At 35.2% G+C, this 24,396-nt stretch overlaps 1 protein-coding gene across 1 annotated transcript in view; it reads right to left on the minus strand.

Annotated features, from left to right (window-relative positions):
* LOC111502941 (uncharacterized) overlaps positions 1-23,181 on the minus strand; it is a 158,777-nt gene extending 135,596 nt beyond the window's left edge. Inside the window, exons 1-2 of the mRNA XM_074178515.1 lie at positions 23,035-23,181; positions 22,659-22,972 (exon numbers count right to left, since the gene is read on the minus strand). Coding sequence (XP_074034616.1) covers positions 22,659-22,972; positions 23,035-23,138 — 418 coding nt within the window. The 5' untranslated portion in view covers positions 23,139-23,181. The remainder of the gene's footprint in view (positions 1-22,658; positions 22,973-23,034) is intronic.
* Between the last annotated feature and the right edge of the window lie 1,215 nt (positions 23,182-24,396).

Raw genomic sequence — 24,396 nt, forward strand, 5'->3', positions numbered from 1 at the left:
AGCGGTTGAAACTTTTGGTGTTTATGGCCCGGAGTCTCTGTTATTCGTTCATGAACTCGGAAGGAGAATAGGCCAAGCAACGAAAGATCACCGTTCTACCTCTTTTTTGTTAGAAAGAATTAGTATTGCTATTCAACGTGGCAATGCTGCTTCAGTACTTGGAACTATTCCTCCTTCACATAATTTTGATGAGATCATGCATTGCCCTAATTTCAGTACGGAACTGAAACCTCTTCGAAACAAGCCAAAATATGTGGATATTTACCAGTCTCCAATCAAGGTTAATTCACAAGTGATTGATCCATCTTCTTCTTTTTCAGTGCGGTCAGTGGACTCAGGTCATTCTTGGCCCCAAAAAATGAGTTGCATTCCTCGTAGAATTGGTACCATTTCAGTGGAAGCGCTTCTTGAAGCAAAAGCCGAATCGATCCCTCTACGAAACCCTTTTTCACTTGGAAGGATCGATCGCAGCTTGAGAAATGGTACTTATGGAGATTCTGTGAAACGTGTTCTTCCTTACGAATCAGTAGAGAATTGTCCTGAAAATCTAGAGAAGAAAATTGGATTGGATAATTTAGGAAACACTTGTTACATGAATAGCATTTTACAAGTGTTGTTCATGACGAAGAATTTCGAGAACGAAGTTTTAATGATGAAAGAGAACGAGAATGTTTCCTGCTTATTCATCAAACTCAAACAACTGTTCATGCAGCTGCAGTTTCGTAAGAAGGTATCATCTTTCCCTCCAACCGATTTCCTGGAGTCTTTAAAGTCCACTAGATACTCGTTAGGACAACAAGAGGATTGTTCCGAATTCTTGGGGTTCTTGTTGAATACTCTTCGTGAGCAAAACAATAGCAAAATCAATACTCCCAGCCGCTCTGGACTGAATGATTCCGTACAACCCATCTCGTCTTGTGTTTGTAAATCTTTTGCTGGAAAAATCCTCACTTGTTTACTTTGTGGTAAATGTTCAAGAAGTACTGAAAACTTATGTGAATTTCTGGAACTTCATCTAGCTTTTCCTAATACGACTAATTACCAGTCCGTGCAAAGCTTATTGTTAAATCATCTGAAAAGGGAATTTTTAACAGGTGATGATCAACTGTATTGTCAAACATGCGCCAAACTAACTGACTGTTATAAGGAAACAAGTATAGCTGAGGTACCAGTCAATCTAATAATAACACTGATGATTTTCAAACAAGACTCAACCTCTAACGGAAGCAAGAAACTCTTTGGAAGATTCGAAATAGATGAACATTTCAACCTAGCAGACCACTGTTATAATATTCATGCAGTCATTGTTCACTGTGGTTCTGGCGTTGAATGTGGTCATTATTACGCCTTGGTCAAAGAAGAAACGGACTGGTTTAAGTTTGACGATAGTCGTGTCACGAAGTGTTCTGGCGATGCATTGAATTTATTGGAGCCTCTGGAGACACCCTACATTTTGTTTTATGAGAGAGAGGACATTGTTAGATCAAGATCTTCAGATGATGTGGTGCTGCAGGTTTTTCTGGAGTCATCAGTTATAAGCAACAAATTGACATGTCTCCGGAGTCTTCTCTGTGAGTATCGCAATGGACCAATCACTTCATACTTCATTTTACCCTTCTCAAATGTACTCTCTAAACCGTAAACATTAATTGAAATATCATTCCTATCTTCGAATCTTTCAATACTCTTATTATTAACTTTAACCGGAAAATCCATACCTGTGACATCTAAAACAGTGGAAAAATGTGGATATGACGTAAGTTTGGACACTCAACTATCTGCAGGATATAATGCTGATGTTATAGCCCAAGCAAAACAATATTGATCTTCATTACGAACATTCACAACAGCTTTCTTCCTTTGAATACATTGAGGCAGCTTCACATATGAACGTCCTTCCAGTGGACTGTATTTATTAATGTTGACCTCGAGAAACAATATTTTTTCACAAGTCCAACCTGAATTATAAAAAAAAATATTACTATTCAATCTTATTGAAATTTTTAAAAAATAAATACCTGAGTCACGTTCCTGGAATTCAGTCGTTTGAGCCACAATTACATCACGGAATCTATCAAAAACAGCATTCAAATCTGAAGATTGGTCCACTATTTTATTTTGAGAATTAAATGACTTCGTGTCCCTCGAATCTTGAGTCTGAAGAATATAATTCCCAAAAACTTCCATATTCACCTTGATGCTTTTATGGATCCTGATGGCCGATTCCAGTAATTCAATGACCTTCTGCCTGATCTCATTGAAAAATGACATGTAGTCACTGGTTACAATCGAACTCTCCACCCTGTATGTAGCAATGCGGCAATTGAATGCATTCGTTATAATTTGAACACCGTCAGACAATTGAACACATGCATTATTTTTATGACTGGTTCTTCGGTGAGAATTCACTTGGGTCATAGGAATTGTCACATTACAACAATTGCACGTATACATAGGTGTTGCATTATCCACTCTCACCCGTTTCACTGCAGGCCCTCCTTGGCAACTCTGGAGCTGATGCCGACGAAGATTATCACTACGAGTGAAATATTTACCACAGTCACAGGAATACATTTTATATAATAGTTCTCACTAACTCACTTGATGTAAACTGACATAGCCAACACTCGTCCGCTTCTTAAATACACTCTGATAGGACCCGTCAAGACGTCATAGCCAACCCCACTTCTCAACTGCATGCGCCAAGATTACCTCCCAACTGAATGCGATAACAGATGTCGATATACGAGCAATCAGTGGTCGTTGCGGTCTCGGAGAGGGTAGACGTTAGGCAGACGGACCTCGGCTGCCGTGGTGTCACCATCGATAGCGGGGCTAGAGCGATGCGTTACGTCACAACCTTCTTCGCTTCGGGAGAGGTGAGGGCAGACCGATGAATACGCATTACTCTGCCACACGTCGTGGAGTGAACATGTCGCTCTCTAGCCGTTGAACGGTTATTGCTGTGACGTCACTCCACTACTAACTTGGTGCCCTCACACCGATGGAGCATTTATTACTTGGAGGATCTTCGAAGTATGCAGACGTATGTTTGTACATAGACAAACAAGCACATAATGAAACCCTGTACCGTGCATTCTCTTACACACACACATACACACACAAAATCTCATATGAAAAAAATCTGAACGATCCATGCACCAGACACTTCAAGGTCACAACGCTTTGACTTCACTGCACAACAAAAAAATCACCAAACAACAACCAATAAAAAAGCAATTAATACGTCATAGTGGTGGGGGGAGGCCGAGAATCAGCTGTATACATCTACTCAGAAGACGACGTAAAAAATAGCATTTTGATTATGAAAGAGAAGATGAAGCTCAAGAATTGAATGCGGAAGAGAATTTCAAAATAAACTATTTTTATATAATAGTCGACAATGTGCGCGCAAGCTGTCATCCTAGGTTTGAGGCACTTAAACATCATGAGAGCATATTTGGTTTCATGTATATTATAAAAAGATTAAAGGAAATTAGTGATAGTGGACTTTTGAAGAAATGCAACGACTTGCAAATATCTATGAAAGTAGAGGAATCATGTGATATTGATGGACATGAATTGTACGAAGAACTAAGTATGTTTATTCATGTATATGAGGAAAACGACGACATTATTTCGGTGCTGAAATACATAATTGAAAAAAAATTAACCGAAGTTTACCCGACAATCGAAATAGTTCTGAGAATTATTGCCACCACACCTGTAACAGTTGCGTCTGCTGAAAGGAATTTTTCGAGGCTTAAAATTATCAAAACATATTTGAGGAATTCGATAACACAAGAACGGCTTTCAGCCCTTGCTATTCTTTCAATCGAAAATGACGTAGCTCATTTGTTAGATTAGTGTGCTTTAGTTAAAGATTTCAGTCTTAGGAAAAGCCGCAAACATCAATTTTAATTTCTGTATTTATTAATTTGGAAATCTTTCAAAACAAAATATTTTAAAACACAAATTTTATTTATTTGTATATCTATAGCATTTCTCGTCATTTCGGTAGACATGACAAATACCTAAACCATACAACCAGACGGTCTGGTTCAAATATACTTTCGCATCACATACTTTTCACGAGAGGCAAATGGCCTCGCAAAGACCTGCCGCTCGGAGCCTCGCGATGGGTAAGGCCGCCGCTGAGCAGAAGGTAATAGTTTCCTGATTTTCGTTAAATTTCAGTTTAATTTTCGGTCAAAATAATGTATACTAAAATTTAAAAAGTGAATATGTTGTTATTGTTTGGAAAATGCCACAGACATTCATGAAATGGTGCTGAGTTGTATGCTCAGAGATATCCTAGCAGCAACATCCATCCCATCAGTATTTTCTGTATGTTGAGAATTGTTTTAGGCTAGAGGAAATTCGAGAGGCAGAACAGAGGTTTATTATGAATAAGGAGACTGAGAATAACGTTTTTGCTATGGTTGAGGTTGACAAAACGGTTTAAGAGAAATTAGTCGACAAATGCAAATAGGTCACGACTCAGCAAAAAAATCCTAAAATAGCACGGATATCCAGCATTCAAATATCAGTTCCATCAACATTTGTATGCTGACGATAGCGATAGACGAGTAGTGTTTTGTGATTGGTTGCTTCAAAATCATAGAGTTAACCCAAATTTTATCAACTTGATTCTATTTTTTGACGAATCACAATTTATAAATGATGGCTTGTTTAATAAGCAAAATTTTTGGTACAGGGCCCAACAAAATCAACATGCAATCAGAATGTTTTTGCGTCAATGTTGGGGCTGGTATCGTTGGAAAAGAAATAATTGGGCCAATATTATGTCAAAGTCAGTTAACAGTAGTTAGGCATTTCAAAATGAAATTGAGGATCACCTCAATAATCTACCTTTGGCAACAAATTTACAGCAAATTCACTTCCAACAAAATGGAGCATCCCCTCACAACACCAGAGATGTTCTTGATTACCTAATAGAGCATTTTAATAATCGAATTATTGCAAGCAATGGTCCAGTACGGTGGCCTATCCGCTCACTGGATTTGACTGTGCTAGATTTCTTTATTTGGAGATATGTTGAAGACAGGGTCTACTATGCAACAGCCCCAAACACTCTTGAAATCTCAGACTCTACAGGCATTTAGAAGTAAAATGCTTTGAATGTTACGAAACGTATTGAGAGATACAATTGAACGAGCTGAAATGTGTATTGAATAAGAAGGAATGCATTTTCAAAATTGGTTATAGTGAAATTTATAAGAAATCAGAATATAGCAAAAAATGTAAGTGCATCACTGAAATTATCAGTTGATTTTGTTAAATTTGTTGATCCAATCGCAAATAAATTAGTAACGTTAAATTCGTCGAAAAATCCTTTTTTAGGAAAATGTTTACAAAAAAAAATTATTATTATGGAGTATTTTCCTCTGTAATATTTAATTTATGTTCCTATTTGTAGTTCAATCGCTAATAGATTAGTATCGTTAGCTTGGTCTAACAATTATATTTTCGGAAAGTGCTTGTCAAAAAATGGTCGCCATTTGAAAAATGATAGTTAGACACAAAAATGAAATTTTGCCAATTTGTCTTATTCACATCTTACATACTAGTCACTGAAACTCCGCGATTTTAAGTTTCTGATATCACCTGAGATCCTGAAAAAATTAAGCAGACGTATAAACTATTCTGATCCAGAATTTTTTCAGAAATCTAAAAAAGTTACAATATACAGGGTGTTCCAGTTAAAAATTTAGAACGGAAGCCATTTCCGGTGAAACCGGAAGTGACCGGAGAGTGAAAATATGCGAAAACTCTTCTCTTTACATACCATTTACCTGTACCAAAACTCATTTTGATACACCTGATAGTCTACAAGTTATGACTTGTCTAATAGATTCGTTTAAACCATAACTCAAAGATATCAGCAATTTTAGAGGTCATGATTTCCGAAGAAAAAAATTAGTTTGATTCATATTTCGAAAACGATAACAGATAGGTATAGGGAAATATCGAGAAAAGTTGTCGGGCAATTGTTGTAGACTCCAAAAATGATATTATACACAGGGTGTTCCATTTGAAAAATACAAGTTGCTACTACTTCCTAGTGAAAGTGGAAACACCGCATAGTTGAAAATTATTTAGTTGGTTAGATAATGTCCGAATATGCTTTCTATTGAATTTTCGAAGTGATCCGGTGTATGAAACGGCTAATGTGCCATCCATCGTGAATCAGCCTGTATATAACTTTCAGAGAGAAATCAACATTACAAGGAGTTTAAAATCAAGAGCAATTGTCAATCCAATATAGTTTACAAATTGAACTGTGGAAGCTGTCAGAAATGATAAATTGGTCAAATCGGTCGGTATCTTAAACACGAGTTTCAGAACACATGAGATACTCTAGGAAACTGAATATAAAAAATCCCACAACCCTCGTTGAACATGAAAATGAATATGGGCACATTTTTTATTTTGATCATCCAACCAATCCAGATGTTCAAACAACGGGCTTTTGAGCTTAATGATACATATCCTCAAATGCGATAGTGTTAACACTAAAAGAGATTTCAATTTGATACGTGAAATACCTGAATAATTTACCCTTTTTTCATTCTTTTCTTTCTGTCATTGATCAAAACATACACCACCTTATCAGAATCACAGATGAAGCCATTCGTTTGTTCCATGTCGTTTTGTGTTGGTGCAGTCTCGGAAATTTGATTGTTGCAATGTTTTTTATTTATTTTTTTTACATGTATCTAATATGTCAGATGATTTTTAAAATAGTTATATTATCAACACGAAGAAAGTACTTTTCGGTAAGTAATTTAATTAGGAATTCATTATTTCTTGTGAAATTCAAACGATAATAATCGTATGAGTTTTGTGTAAGGTATGTTTATGAAAATTCATTGTTACAGAGCCCTGAAGAAGAATTCAATCAAATTCGAAACGTCGGCAAGAAAAAAAGTGTTTTTTTTTCAAGAAAAAATTGATCCTGTTACCCAACCGACTTTTCTTCAGAAAAATTATTGAATCACTAAACTAGTTAACTGTATATTGAGTGTCTGAATATGAATAGAGGAGATGTTTTATCAGCATAGCACTCAAGAAAGAAGGACACCATACACGCGTGTTTCGGGCCTTTGGCCCCAATCATCAGTATGGAGCACCAAAGTGCAAAGATCAATTAAACGAAACCAAAAATGTGCGGATGTCTTCTGCTGATAGCTTGGTGCATTTGTACTTCTTTTGACAACCAAGTGTTGCCCATCTTTACACTCGACTGCATCATACTCATGATTGGCCAAAAGCTCAAAACTCGTGTCTATGGTTTTCCACTTTCTTGAGTGCTATGTCCAATAAATTATCGCCTCTACATAATATAGATATAGATTTTAGCTTCGGAAATAAGATGAAATTATATAATTTCTAATTCTTTTTTGATAGACAAAATGATTGAATACGACACGTTACTGAAAAATTGAACTTTTTTTTTGTGAAAAATACTTTGAAGCCACGCAGTGAATTATCGGGGTAGACTAAAAAAATTGCTCTTCAACACTTGTATAAAACACTCCATTGCAATTGTAATAATTTTCAGATTGTGGAAGGTGAAAATACCCAAAGAAGGTCAATAAAAACTGATTTTCCCCCACAAAAAATGACTTTTGTTAAAAAAAAAATCGTTTCAAGCCCTACTTTCATCTTATAATAAAAATTATAAATATTGCCAGTACAATTTCTGGAAATGAAACTTTTTCAGTAAATTTCTTGATTTTCAAGAATCTTTTTTAAAATTTGACATATGTGCAAAATCCAAACTGCTATTTTTCAGTAAATTGCTTATAACTTTTGAAATTTTTATCCAGCCCAATTTCAAAAGTTTCAAAAAATTTCAATATGTCAATTTGAATTGAACGATTGTTATTTTCAGACTTAGAGAGGACATATTTTTTATGAAATGGCACTAATGAACTAGAGTCTAGTTACAAGATTATTGCTTTGAAGTACTAAAGACACTGTAGTAAGTGAAATGACCGTAGTCTTGAATTACATTGACTTTTCTGAAATGTTTTTGAGTATTCATGATGATCTGATATGTTTTTCAGTGACTATTTGTTCTAGAATTTAGAGATTTGAACGTCAGGATGTGAAAAATAGGTTTCTTGATAACCATAAAAAAGATCCCGCTCCTATATGATCGCATAAACGAAAGATGGTTTATACAGGACTGTTCAAATTATATTTTATGGAAGGGGATCGGTAAAAACCGAAAATTCACAGATTCGTTTTTTGGCTGTATCTTTTTAGCTAACAGAGAAATTAAAAGTCTATTTGAACAATATCACATAAACTTCCAATTAGCTATCATAATATGTTCATAGATTATTTGTTCCCGGTGCCGTCCAACTCAGGTTACCCAATTTCTGGATCAACAATGAAGAAACATATAATATCGTGAAATTAATTTTTTTCCTTTATTTGTAGGAACCTTCTTCTATTTGAACAGATAAAACATCAAATAAGTGAAAAAAATTTAAATCTCAGACCCCCAATTTCTGTGAGATTTCAACACGTAGTACAACCACCAGGAGCTTGAAGAAAATTTTAAATCATTTGTTCTCCATTTCGTGTATTGCGTGTAATAGACGCAACTACCTCTCACAACATTCAATCAGTTCCATAAAAAACACAACCTAAACATACATCGCTGTATGAGGACAATGAGCTGGTATTGACTTCGATCCATAAATTGGTATAGAAGTACCAGAATAAATTGATATTCATTTTATGCTTCTTGTCTTGGAAAATGAAACATCGAAATTTTTCTATTGGTTTCTGTTACGTAAAGCTTTCGACACTATGAACCCACCAATTTTACTGAAAAAATTTGATAGTATTGAATCAGGGCAAAGATTCACCACTGATTTGAAACATTTTCGAAAAACGTGAGCAGTTTGTAAATAACGGAAATAATATCATTTACTATAGAAATTTAACACATCGGTTCCCACAGCAATCAGTATAGATACCTTTATTTCTGATATTCATCAATTCTATTTCTTTGTTGGTTGATAAAATCAATTGATCTGTTTACAGACGATATAACGATATTTATTGTGGATTTGACTTTGATTCTGTAAAAATCTGTAAAAATCTGTTTTTCCTTAACCAGCTGTCGCACCCCTACGAACGACAACCCTCAAAATTCGAAACTTGTGCGAGCTGAGGATTAACGAGTTCTTACCTTTTGTAATTCCTAATAGATGAAGTACTTTATTATTCAAATGCTTTCGGGTCTCATGTTTATAAGTTGATATTAAATTTTTCTTAATCTTTCTACTTTATATTTATAACTCGAAGAAAAAGATGTAATATATATTCCCCAATCCTGTTTGCAACTAATAGACTTGTTCATCTGTTGTAAATTTTGTAAGTGGAATGGAAACATGATATTCATTGAGGTTTTAGAATGGTTAATGTTAATTCAGATTATCATCTTCCCATTATTTTCAAAAAAACAAGTGTTTTTTGTGGCGGAAAATGTTAGATATATAGACAAATGATAGATATAAACAAAACAATCAATTTCAATTGATTTCATTGTTGACAATTTTATATTTTTTTGCCTTCTATCAAACTTCCCTCCAAGCGAACACATTTTTCTATGCACCTTCTATTATTTCCTCCGACCCTTCTCAGTTCTCTAGGTGTGATTTTTCTTCACGCTTGTATAATTCTTGCAAGGAGATTTTCCCTATTCAAATCATCTAAGAGAACAATTCGTTCAGGCCAGTCTCAACACCCTACACAGTAGGTTAATGGACTGACATCTATCATAAAACAACTACTCCCCTGGCTAATACCACGAAGGGCGTTGGATCATATCTGACAGGTGTCAGTGCAGGTTTCTTCACAGAAGTTATTCCTGCATATGCTGTTGGCGATACAACTGCCGCAATAGATTTTCAATTATTGGAACACACTTGCAGACCGGTTTCGCGCTGTTTGGCCACTCGTCAGTGCAAGGTAGTGTATATCATCAACGTAAAGTCGATGATTTCCGATAATTGAAAATCAAATTCCGTCAGAGTATCATTCTTCGAACTAAGCTGAAGACTACAACAAACAACAGGTTTGCCGTCGCCCCATCTGCCTGTGAACGAGGTAACCAACTGCATATCCGAAATTTGCCCAATTCCTCGTATAAGGAAAGAAATCTTTCACGTATACTCAGTGGGCATACTTGAAGACTGGCTATAAATCAAATCATCTAAGAGAACAATTCATTCAGGCCAGTCTCAACACCCTACACAGTAGGTTAATGGACTGACACCTATCAGAAAACAACTACTCCCCTGGCTAATACCACGAAGGGCGTTGGATTATATCCGACAGGTGTCAGTGCAGGATTCTTCACAGAAGTTATTCCTGCATATGCTGTTGGAGATGACTTGTCGTGAATTTTGTCGAAATTTTAATATGTTGTAGTTCTTGATGTGCTGATTGAAAGGGTCCACAGCCAACGCACAAAAATGTGCAGTTTTTGAAATGTGAATCTTTGATTGGGATAGAATTTGGATGTTCGGCCCCCAGAATTAGTTTTACGAATTGTCTTCCTCAGTTATATCAGAAGCTGCTATCGATTATTTTTCATACACTGTTTCACACTATCTCGATAATCTGAGAATGTGGGGCTGTGACATTTTCCTCAGAGAAGCTCAAAATGGATGACATCATCTTACAGCCAAACGAATCCGTGAAAATGTCTGCATCTTTGATACCCGAGAGTACTCTTTCGATAGAATGAAAGGGATCCGGTATTGGAAGCGAACGATTTTGCCCTTATTATGTTCTACCGTAAAAATGGGTTGTACCATCGCGAGTGGCGGGCAGTCTATATCACTTTGGCCAACACCATTCAGGTATTAGGTGCATTTTGAGTATTTTCATCAGTCCTGGGAGTTTCATACAGGGGTGTTTCCATGAGAAGTGATACACACTGTGTAATATATATATATATATATATATATATATATATATATATATATATATATATATATATATATATATATATATGAATGAAATAATTCGTGGACACAACACTCAAAAAATAGGGGCAAACCGCGGACACGTGTTTCTGGCTATTGGCCTCATCAGCGCGGTGCAGCCAAGTGTAAAGATGGGCAACACTTGTTTGCCGAAAGCAGGAAACAACACTTACGCACGGAGTCAACAACGTGGTCATGTTAGATGTAGCCTAGGAATTCTAGGTCTTCTAACTGGAACCACAAATGTGCGGTTGGCTTCTGTTGTTGACTCCGTGCGTATGTGTTGTTTCCTGCTTTCGGCAAACAAGTGTTGCCCATCTTTACACTTGGCTGCACCGCGCTGATGAGGCCAATAGCCAGAAACACGTGTCCGCGGTTTGCCCCTATTTTTTGAGTGTTGTGTCCACGAATTATTTCATTCTTGATTTGTATCATACACACTCGATAAAATCTCTATCTGTATATATATATATGTATATATATATATATATATATATATATATATATATATATATATATATATATAAATGGAAAAAGGTTATTGGACATAGCACTCATAGGAAGGTGGGCAAACCGCAGACACGTGTTTCTGGCTATTTAGCCTTCGTCAGTACGGTACAGCCAAGTGTAAAGGATAGACAACACTTGGTTGCAAGAAAGGGGCCAAACAAAGCAAGCGGATTCATCATCAGGGGCCAACTGCGATTTCATGTCATCGTTGGAAGACCTTGTGATTACAAGGACTAACTCCCAACTTCGTCACGGGAGCAGCTATAGCAACCTGCGTGACATCCGGGTCCAAGATAAATAGAAAAAGATAGAGGGATATTGAGTGAGATGGTATTATCAATGGAAAAAGGTTATTGGACATAGCACTCATAGGAAGGTGGGCAAACCGCAGACACGTGTTTCTGGCTATTTAGCCTTCGTCAGTACGGTACAGCCAAGTGTAAAGGATAGACAACACTTGGTTGCAAGAAAGGGGCCAAACAAAGCAAGCGGATTCATCATCAGGGGCCAACTTGGCCACTGATGATGAATCGATTATATATATATATATATATATATATATATATATATATATATATATATATATATATATATATATATACTTTGTAAGTATGATTAGTTTGATCTTCCTCGTGAAGATGATCACTTGCTGATCGCATCAGATGATCACTTGCTTGCATTCACCTTTCTAGATTTATATATATATATATATATATATATATATATATATATATATATATATATATATATATATATATGTATATATATATATATATATATATATATATACCGGGTGTCCCACATTTTATGTGACAGGCAATATCTGGTTTGTTGAAGGAGATACACAAAATTCAGTTGGTACAAGGTTTGAAACCCACGGACTTTGAACGACGACTTGAATTCATTGCTTGTATTCAGGTAATATTACATGAAAGTCCTAACATATTCAGTCAAATTTTGTGGAGCGATGAATCGCGATTCCACAATAATGGAGTTGTGAATCGACATAACAGTCACTATTGGTCTCAAGAAAATCCCCACTGGGTCCACGAAAGTAATTTTCAAACTATTTGGGATATTAATGTATGGTGTGGATTGTTCAATGGCCGCATCATAGGACCTTACTTTTTCAATGAAAATCTCAATGGATTGCGATATTTACATTTTCTAGAAAATGATTTGATCCAGTTGATGGAAGATATTTCCATAGCAGAACGACAAAGAATTTGGTGGCAACAAGATGGTGCTCCTCCTCACAATTCACAGGTTGTTACTGAATATCTGGATAGAACGTACCCAAATAGATGGATTGGTAATAATTCGGTGGCCGGCTCGTTCCCCAGATTTATCACCGCTTGATTTTTTCCTATGGGGTTATTTGAAAGATATTGTTTTCACTACTCCCCCTTTGAATGTGGATGATCTGAAAATGAAAATTCGACTAACGTGCAGTGATATTACGCCTGATATTATAAGAGCGACTTGTACGAGAGAAGTGATTCGACGTTTCGAAGCCTGTATAATATCTAATGGGCATCACTTTGAACAATTTTTTTGACTTATTCCTAGGTACCTACCATTCTTATGAAATGATTTATCAAGTTATATTATTTACATTGTTATTAATTAAAGATTTGTTTTCGAATACACCTCTTTCAATTTCGCAATTGTTTCATATTCAAAATGATTCCTGACTGGATTCCACAACTCAAAATTGAAACCATTACTTCGAACACCCAAAATTTTGACTAATTTTCATGTGATCTGATGCAGAGAGAATAATTGTATGAGATATTTTTAAAAATAATAGTCGTTCTCAAGACTTTACATTTTAAGCAATAACTCAACAACGCCGTAACCGAATTTCAAAAACCAAACATGAAATGATATCAGAATTTAACGTAGCATCTGAATATGTAATGATATACAGGGCGTTCTATTTTAAAAAATGGAATTTTGGTCTGTAGCACCTACACCAAACACCCTGTATATTTAAAAATTATATCAAAATATAGCTCTCATGAACTCCTAAAACTTTTGTATGAAACATTTTTGTGTATCTCCTTCAACAAACCAGATATTGCCTGTCACATAAAATGTGGGACACCCGGTATATATATATTGACTAAACAAATGAATTCCGTCGATTAGCTTTCATGCAGGAGTCAGTTGTTTTGCTACAAAGTCAGGAACGGACTACCCCCGATGGTCCACACCCCGAAACTTTGAAATGACAGATATTTTTCAATATTTTTCAACAAAATAAGGTTACTTGGACAATTTTATGAATAAAAGTACTCGTGTGGAAAGTCGATCGGAGCAACGAGTCTTGATAAAAATGTAGTTCTACTCGACGACATCAAACCCGCTCGTCCACCATTATTTGAAATGAATAATTATCAAAGCAGAAATAATAATGATAACGTTAATTCAACAACATTTATAACAGGAATAATACAAAGTATGTTAAAATGAAGTCGTAAACAAAAAGTACAGTACCTATATGGAAGTTTAAGTCACAATTGTGATAGCAGATATTTTTTCAAAAGAAATATCAAGTTCTGTAGATTCGTGGTGTTTTTAAACTAACAAGCTACTCTACTATGAAATATCGAATTCATTCCATATTTTGTATGTACATAATACGTGTGGAATAATCACGTTTCGTGTTGATCAGTTATCTGAATCTCATGAAACTCAACATTCGAATGTTTCAAATTCTTCTTCACAGCTAAACTGTTGAGGAGTTTCACTGATAATTATAATTTTATGGGAGAAATTCTTTAACACGAATCTAAATTTAGCTGAAAAAACGCACATCGGAAAAAATATTTACTATACTAATAAAAAGCAAACGAATGAACTACAAAAACGGCTGCACATGATCAGGTGAAAAATAACCAGGGAATAATTATGTTCCATTTCTTTCACAGATGTTGACAAAAAAACCTTTTAGAAAGTTTTGATAAAAAATGAGAAACTGGAATGCGATTTTGTTTTGTTGAGTGGTGCGTTGTCATATGACTATCATTGTATTGTCAATATTCTATAGGATATTTTGAATTGAACAGTTTACATTCAATGAATATGCAGATATGCATGTATTTTATGGACGAGCATTTTGTAATGATGCAGAAGCTCGTCGTCTGTATTCCGAGCATTTTCCCAATCGAACGGTACCGTCAAGAGAAACATTCGAGCGTGTCGATCGCAGCTTGAGGGAGACAGGTATGTAATAATTGATAATTAATTTGAGCACGTTGTTTTATTTCGATATTATTGTAGGTACAGTTTTGCCAAAACGAGGTGGTGAGGGCGCTCCTAGGACTGTACGTACCGTTGTATTGGAGGAAAATATTTTGGAAGCCGTCGCTGATGATCCTTCAATGAGCATCAGAAATCTATCAGAACAGTTCCATACATCCAAGTCCACTATTCATAGAATAATTAGGGAACAACTGCTCCACCCATTTCACATCCAGAAGGTACATGCCATGACACCTCAAGATTTTCCAGCACGACTGGAATATGCCAATTGGATCATGGATAGGCAAAGAGAGGATATGACTTTTATTAATCGAGTTTTATTCACTGATGAACCAGGTTTCAGTAGAGATGGAGTTATCAACTCTCATAATCTCCATATATGGGCCGAAGAAAATCCCCATGGGATATTGCAAACCAAACACCAACGGAAATTCAACGTGAATGTTTGGGCTGGTATCATAGGAAACCATCTTATAGGACCATTCGTTCTACAGGACCGATTGAATGGAGAACGTTATTTGGAGTTCATTCAGAACGATTTGAATGGACTTTTGGAACATGTTCCATTGCAAACCCGAAGAGATATGTGGTTTATGCATGATGGCGCTCCTCCTCATTTTAGTTTGATTGTGCGTGACCATCTGAACCATATTTTCCACAATAGATGGATTGGTAGAGGTGGGCCATATTCATGGCCATCGCGGTCTCCGGATTTAAATCCATTGGATTTCTTTCTGTGGGGGCATCTAAAAAGCCTTGTTTACGCTACACCTATTCACACAAGAGATGCATTGTTGAATAGAATAACATTACATTGTGAAGCCATACGAAACGACCCTGGAATGCTATTTCAAGTACAGAGAGGGTGTCTTCGCAGACTAAGAAAATGTATAGAGAGAGAAGGTGGTCATATCGAGCAGTTTCTGTAGCGGATTTTTCATTTCTGTTTGCTCTTGAGTTTCGTTAGTTAAACGTGTTTGCATTATAAAAATTCGTTATGAACATTTTACCTATCATTTCCATTTTCCTTAAAAACTAATATTTTCGAATAATGGTAGACATCTCAGGATAAATGTTGTTGAATTAACGTTATCATTATTATTTCTGCTTTGATAATTATTCATTTCAAATAATGGTGGACGAGCGGGTTTGATGTCGTCGAGTGAAACTACATTTTTATCAAGACTCGTTGCTCCGATCGACTTTCCACACGAGTACTTTTATTCATAAAATTGTCCAAGTAACCTTAATTTGTTGAAAAATATCTGTCATTTCAAAGTTTTGGGGTGTGGACCATCGGGGGTAGTCCGTTCCTGACTTTGTAGCAAAACAACTGACTCCTGCATGAAAGCTCATCGAAGGAATTCATTTGTTTAGTCAATTACCAAAATTTGGATGATTTTGAACATTCACTTGAAAAGTTTTCAAAGAAAAACATTTTTCATTTTGTAACTTCGAGGGCCCGTTACTTGGTAACGAAGGATTTTAGGAAAAAAGTTATATGAAGTACTGGTCAAAATATCAATTTTGACCCCATCTATACATTCCCGAGAGGAAAAGAGGAAGTCCAGGGACACCCTGTATATATATATATATATATATATATTTATATATATATATATATATATATATATATATATATATATATATATATATATATTGAGGCTACTAATTTTCCTTCATTTTCAGTATTTCAATATTAACATTTGTTTACAAAAATGATTTGAAGCTTTAATAACTTTTACTTATTATATGCGAGCGCTTTCGATAACAGGCTGTTTTTCGAAGATTGCCTGTACATATCACAAAAAAAAGGAATAAAAATAGAACAAATGACAAAGAAAATTAACAAAATAAATCAAAAACTGGTTTTCAGCATAGAGGAAGAAAACGACTCGAAACTCAACTAGCTGGACATAACTATCGGATATAACCACAACAGAACAAAATTTCATATGGCAATATACAGGAAACCTACACAAACAAGCACCATCATACCCCATACCCGTAAGTTCGAACCACCCACCATCACACAAAATGGTTGCCTATAACGCATTCATATACATAATGCTAAGGATACCACTTAGCAATGAAGCCCGGAATAAGGAAAGAAAAATTATATACCAAATAGCAAACGAGAATGGATACACCCAAAAGGCAATATATATTTTAGAAAATAGAATCAAACAAAAAATACAGAATAAGGATCAAACTACTCCAATAGATCAAACAACACAAGGATGGACTGCATTCACATACATAGGTCACCAAACCAAAAAATTAACAAACTTCTTCAAACCCATGAACATCAACATCACTCACAAGCCGAACACGAAAATAACACAAGAAATTAACAGCTATGAAAAAGAAGAAGACAAAAACCTAAACGGAGTGTACAGCATACAATGCTCGGACTGCAACAAATTCTATACTGGCCAAACCACGAAAAAACTGATCCAAAGGTATGCACAAAAAAGCATACAAAAACCTAATAACATATAAATCAAACCTCGCAACACACGCAATACAAAACAAACATAATTTTTCCCCACTAGAAAACATCAAACTCAAAAAACAAGTCAATAAAGAAAACCGTATGGACATCTGGGGAAACCTAAACATCCATAAATTCAAAAGTTATAATTCATCTATCAAAAAACAAATACAAATCAAAACACAGCAAGATCTAACATTCAATATACTACACAATACAATACACAAACAATGAAACTAGAGAAAGTCCAACGCAAAGGATATTACCTGATGTAATCCAAATACAAGCAAATTTAAAGAGACAATGAGACATCCAGAAGACAGGAGAGAACAAAAACCTACACTAAGACATTCTAACCGTATAAAAGAACAAACAAGAAGATAAAACGTTCAGTTTGAGTGGAGCCATGAAGATGATAGTACAGCCTGCTATCGAAAGCGCTCGCATATAATAAATAAAAGTTATTGAAGCTTCAAATCATTTTTGTAAAGAAATGCATATAACATGCTCCAGGTTCAGGTGAAAACACCTTACCCCTTGCCTCTCATGTAGACCTACGACTTTGTAGGTACGTGTGGCAGATACCCAACAACTAACCCAGCTAATGCCGCGCAGAGAGTTGACATAAAACCATCAGGCACCTGTGAAACGACTTTGATTGGGAAGATTCATCTCAAGTTATTTCACACTATGAAAAGCAGAAATTAATTTCATTTTGTCCATACGACCAACCGATAGACCGGTTTCGGGGTACTTACCCCATCATCAGTACCAGACATGGTCTCTTCAGAACGGTGTGAACCGTCTGAGTATCACGACCACATTAATGGAAAGGGTGTCTTGTGATACATCATTTTGAAGCTCCTGACGAATACTTCACAACCCTAGAATATGAATTCAATATCTTCACCTACTTCAAAATGGCGGAACATGTAATAATTGCCTGAAGGCAAACACAGTAATATCGATATTTCTAGAAACATTCCTTTTTATCTGTGCCATGTGGCAATTCCAACAACCCGATAAGGTTATACCAACCCTCACGTTTTCCGGAAAATACATACTCAATATCCAGAAAAAATTAACGTTTGGACAGGAATATTGAAAAACCATATTGTAGGACCTCTATTTGTTGATCAAAATTCAACAGGGAAACTGTATTTGAATATGCTGGAAACTACTGTTGACCCTCCCATCACTGAAATCGTCGAAGCGAATCCTAATGAATTCGATATGGATATTGTATTCCAACAAGATGGAGCACCACCACATCACTCCAGACAAGTAAGCAACTATTTGGATACTACTTTTCCCGGTCGTTGGATTGGACGTCGAGATCCTACAGAATGGCTAGCCCGCTCGCCAGATTTGACACCTTTATACTTTTTTTATGGGGTTATTTGAAGCAAAAGGTGTACGAAACTGAACCTGTTTCAATATTGGATTTACGGCAGAGAGTAATAAATATTTGTAGAGATATTGACATTGCAGTGTTCGAAAATGTTCGGTGTGAAATATCGGATAGGCTGTTCATATGTCAAGAAGTTCAAGACAACCATTTCGAGCATCTTCTGAACTGACCTCAAGCTTATTACCTCATATTATGTGGTTAAATGTCAATGTATTCAGGCAATTATTAAAAGTTCTGCCATTTTGTAGTAGTTGAAGGTATTGACATTATATTCTAGGGTTGGGAAGCATTTGTCAGGAGATTCAAAAAGATGTATCAAAAGACCCACTTTTCCATTTAATTTTCTTTCCCAGATGGCGCCCAGTCGCCCTCTTGAAAGTTTCATCTAATTGTGTCCGGTTGTGAGAATTATATCTTGCGAACATGATGCGAGGTCTATCGGGGCATGACTTTTAAACAAGTTATTTTGTATTGAACATTGTAAAAAATTACCACTTTTTGAAGAGTACTGCAAGTACAGATTTCAACTTCGTTTTTTTAATTCTACTTCAATAGCTTTGAATAATGTGGAAGTATCTTGATCTCGAAGTTATTTCGAAAACCAAACCGTTTCTAGAAATCAAAATAAAAATTTCCATCTGTTGCTTTCATATGATGAGAATCATTACTGAAGATATAAAAGCACATTTCAATGAAGACGGTGAAATTCGTACATACAGTAAAAAAATCCTGGCAGCTGTATTTGAAATTTGCAACTGTAATTTATTGGAGTTAGGATGCCAGAAATTATGTGTAGTTCTCAGTTCTTAACCAAATACCTTCGTTTTCAGACATGTCAGCAGAATCTGTTGTGAGGAAGAATTATTTGTTGGAAAGTGTATATAGAATCTTCATCTACCAGCGCTGTGATTAACGCAGTAGGTATATAAAAATAACCCGTTCTATATACAATAAATATCACAACCCAATAGATTTTCATAAAAAAAGTATATCCGTACTTTTTTCTCTGCAAAAGCTTACTAATGAATGAACACAAAAGAAAAGTGATACCTCTGTACAAAGATGCGCTTCGGAAGTTTGAAAAATAATATTTCAAACAACCAGATGCGGCAAAAATGTAGTAGTACATCCTTATTGAATATAACGAGAAGTTTGCGATTGAGAATTAAACTGATAGGAATAAAAAAAAAATCGGTTAATGACAAAAAATGTTCGACAAGGGTTTGTCTTCCCAAGGAAGTTGGGTAAATGAAACTGCACTATGGTATAGGTGTGACGGCTTCAGGTACACGATTTATGTAAAAAAGAGGTTACACCTGGTGCGGACGATGAACCATATTTCTGTGAATTTTGATTTACGTCTGAAAGGCCCCTGATCAACAGTAAAGAAGATACCACCATATAGAAAACTTATAGGAGAAGGATATGTTTCAATTATATAAAAAAATAATGGAATTACCTACTCGAAACTCTAGAAACAAATATTAGGGGATGAAGTGATTGTAAAAAATGGTTTGCTGAGAGAAGAAAAAGTGTTAGTGCTTCTTTATTTGGTAGGATTCTTCATTTGGTAAGGTTTCCGAAAATCAAAATCCAGACAAGCTGAAAACGAAAAAAAAATGGATTGCTCGCTTATGAGATGTTAAAGGGAGTTCAGTGTTTTCCCTTTGGATTGTACGTTCATTGAGAAGATCAATATATTGCTACCTCGCCAGATGGGAGGAAGGTGTTATTGAAATTAAATGCCCATATAAAGTTGAAAACATTCATCCAGAAGAAACCTGAGAAAAGGGCCTGCTCATAAGTATACGTGAATTTTTTGAATTTTATTTATTGCCGTGTTTGGCTGAAGTCACAGATAAGCCAAATTATTATAAATTTTATATTATCACTACTTTCGACAACTTACCATATTGAGAAATTACCAATGAAATTACCAACTTTCAAAAAAAGTTGGCTCACAAACTTTTCAGTTGATATTATTTTAAATATCACCAATGAAGCAAACAGCGATTTATATCAGATTGTTCCTTGTTTTGTTATCAAAACAAGGAACAATCTTTTATATATTGTCAGTCCTCTAGTATCTGCAGTATTATAAAAATCATCATAACATTCGTACAATACTGGTAGATGTTGGAACTGGCCAGTAAATAATGGTCTTCAACATGACAAGCAACTGTGAAGCTTTTATGTTTTATTATTTCGAAAAACTATCTGACAATATGAGAAACAAATGTTCATACTGTGATCCCTCCATGATAGGATTTGCCAAAGAAAACCTTATAACATGCGACAATTGAGAAAGGTTAGATCATAAGAGATGTGGGTGAAAAATGAAAATCCTCCCTCTTATTTTTTTTTTCAGAAAGTGACTGAAAATAAATTGATTTGAAGTGCTATTTTCACTCAACTGTCAGTTCTTCAGTCACTTGTATTTTTTTGTTTTGGCACACGGCCCCCTTCTGCTAGTGTATTGGTGGGCTACACTAATTCTTTTTTTTTTGTCACTTTGACGGCGAACAAATTGATTTGAAATGGTACTTTCGCTCAACATCCAGTTTTCTATCCACCCTTATAATTTCATTGGGGCACGTGGCCCCCTTCTCCTAATTTATTGGATGTGCCACATCAAGCTGGTTTTTCTAACGATCCAAAACAACATCTGTGACAGTTGCGTCTACAGAAAGGAGTTTTTCGAGGGTAAAAATTATTAAAATATGTTATTCAAAAAATTTTATGACATATAAGATCAGCTTTCAGATCTCGCTATTTTCTCGAATAAAAATGACGTGGCTTTTCGTTAGATTATACTACTTCAATCAGAGGTTTAAGTACTTAGAAAAGTCGCCAACGTCATCTTGAAATCCCTGAATAAGTATACATTTGTCGTCTATGTCTTCTTATTTATGAATTTCATCTCTTATCACTCAGCAGAAATACCGGTTTGTAATTAACATTAGAACTTTTTGCAATACATAAGGGCCTCATATACATCTGCCGTTCAGAGGTACCAGCCTTTTACCAGTATCCATTGAACACTACCAAAGCCAAAATTAGGTGAGACACACATTTTTTAAATTCTAGTGGTTGTACCAGGTAGGAAAACCTTACTGGTAATATTAAAGGTTTGTGAAATCAATACATTCAGCTACTCCTCAATTAATCTGTTCAAACAAGAACGAATTGGCAGGAAACTTTTTGAGAATCAGCTGAAGTACATAAAGAGAGAATCTTACTGGAGTTTTATCCCAACACTAAATCGTTATTTTTAACACCTCGAAATGTGTTTCGATCACCAAGTGATCATCTTTAAGAGGAAGACAGTATAATCTTCCTCTTGAAGATGATCACTTGGTGATCGAAACACGTGTCGAGTGTTGGCATAAAACTCCAGTAATATTCATTACTACAACACCAAAGCTTCCAAACAGTGCATCACAAGTAGATACATAAAGTGAGTACAAATTGCTTCAATTCAAGCATTTATCAAGGTCGTAATAGAAAAAAAATACCAAATGATCATCAAATTATCTAAACTCTAAGGAATATCGATACAAATTTAATTTGCAAATACTATAAAAACACGGTTAAGAAATGACTATAGAAGTTAATGGGGGACCAAGTCGGACGATACCCTGTATAAAAATATATCAACATATTCTGATAGCTACGAGTAATCATAAGTTTCCGTGACAAAGTGCAAATACATTTTTAATATTCCTGCGAACAAAGAAAATACAGTCAAATATTGGATTTGAAATTTTGAGTTTTTTCGCATATCTTCGGAACCAAATAAAACGAGTGGATTTTTGGTATTATTCAACTTACCCTTTATCGTTCACCGTTTACGAGATGTTCATGCATAGATTTGAACTCGAATAGCCTCTGTATTTAGTAACATAAGAAAAAAATATATTTGGAAAATAAAAGTTTTTACCCAAATTTTCAATTTTTTTCACTTGATTGTAGGATATGTTCAATGTATCGAGTATCGGACAATTTTCCAAGTTCTCAATTTTCTTTATCAAATTATAGTGCAGAAATAAACTACGCAATTCCTTTTGATTATCCAAACCGCTGATTCTCCGTATGCCATTATTTTCGAGCCACAAACATTTCAAACCTATATATTCTTCCAGATTTTCTATATAAGAGAATCCTTTGAAATGAAGATATAACACATCATTTAGGTGTGGTGTTTGGTACAACTTGTGCTCTTTGCAATGCTTCTTCAAGAATTCTTTGGTCATCCTTAAAATTTATTAGGAATACAATGTCACTCGATAGTTATATTGAACTGAACGGTTTCTTACCTTGGATCTTTGCATAATTCGCCCAAGACGGTATTTTTAGAAAGCTCTCGTTTTTTCGATGAATTCTCTTCAAGTCTATCGCAATCGGCAATCATAGTTGACATTTTGTCACTGTATTGATAAATCTTTCCGTTGCCCGAGATACACAACAAAGTCTATCACGATATCAGTGAAAAGCCGATAACACTATTATTACTCCACAAAAGGGTGTATTTGAGATATAAGGGTTGGCTATATTAAATAATATTTGAGTGTTGTCGAGATCAGGATAAAAAATTTAATTTTTCAGATCATGAATATTAATTCAACCTATTTCAGGAAACTTCAAAATGTTAGAAGATATACCTCTTTCAATTTCAATGCATAATGTTTCCTTCCAATATTCACCTGCATTTTTTATAATCAAGTTTAGTAGACACCCATCCATTTGAAAATATATCATATTGGAAATTTTCCCAATATTTTGATTTGATTAAGTTTCTCAACTTTCCGAAGTCAGCGGTTGGCATTTTTAATACAAAAACGATATCTTTATCCTAAAAAACGACCTGCATAAGTATATGTATAGCTTTTTCAGAACAGAGTTTTTCAACGATGTATTGGTGGGCGATATCTTCTTCCATTTTCATTCTTGGAATAGGAATAAATGCAACAAATAAAAGATGTAGGGTATCGAACGAATTATGAAAAAATATCCTGTATATTTTCATCCATCTGAATTTCTTTTGAAGAATGTACCTGAAAAATATAGTGTCTAGGTTCATATCAGGTGATTCTGAAATTATGATAGGATAAGTGCTCTCCTGGTCCAGAAGAACTAACTAAAAAAACGATAAAAAATATCCCCCCTTTATTCATATTCTAGATTTTTGTTTACAGCATGGAACTATTCCATTCCAGTGGAAAGACTCTATAGTTACACCTATTTTCAAAAACGGTAGTCCAAAACTATTGGCATATCTCTGTTATATCTGATTTAGATAAAATCTTTGAACATTGCATCAAAAGTAGACTGTTAACGTTTTTTCAGGGAGCATCAGTACGTCAATATGGCTTTATAGGGGAGAGTTGGATAATATCGCCCGGCTGATAATTCTGCGCATCAGCATATTTCAAAAACTATCCACTACTTATGCGATACAGTGTATAAACATCGAAGTCCGACATGCCTACACCCTTCCCCGAGTCGCACTACTTTGACCTGCGCGACGACGGAGAGACCATGCGCTGTAGAAGTTTTTTCGTCATCCTTATAATTTTGTGTATTCTTTCGAAAAGAGATGAGTTATACTGTATTCATATTATAATACATTAATGATAATAATATAATAATATGTTTATTATCGCATACACTGATATACA

This window comes from Leptinotarsa decemlineata, unplaced genomic scaffold (assembly GCF_025532065.1).
Source record: "Leptinotarsa decemlineata unplaced genomic scaffold, Ldec_3_MD MMD2_tig00003902_RagTag_RagTag, whole genome shotgun sequence".
Lineage (NCBI taxonomy): Eukaryota > Metazoa > Arthropoda > Insecta > Coleoptera > Chrysomelidae > Leptinotarsa > Leptinotarsa decemlineata.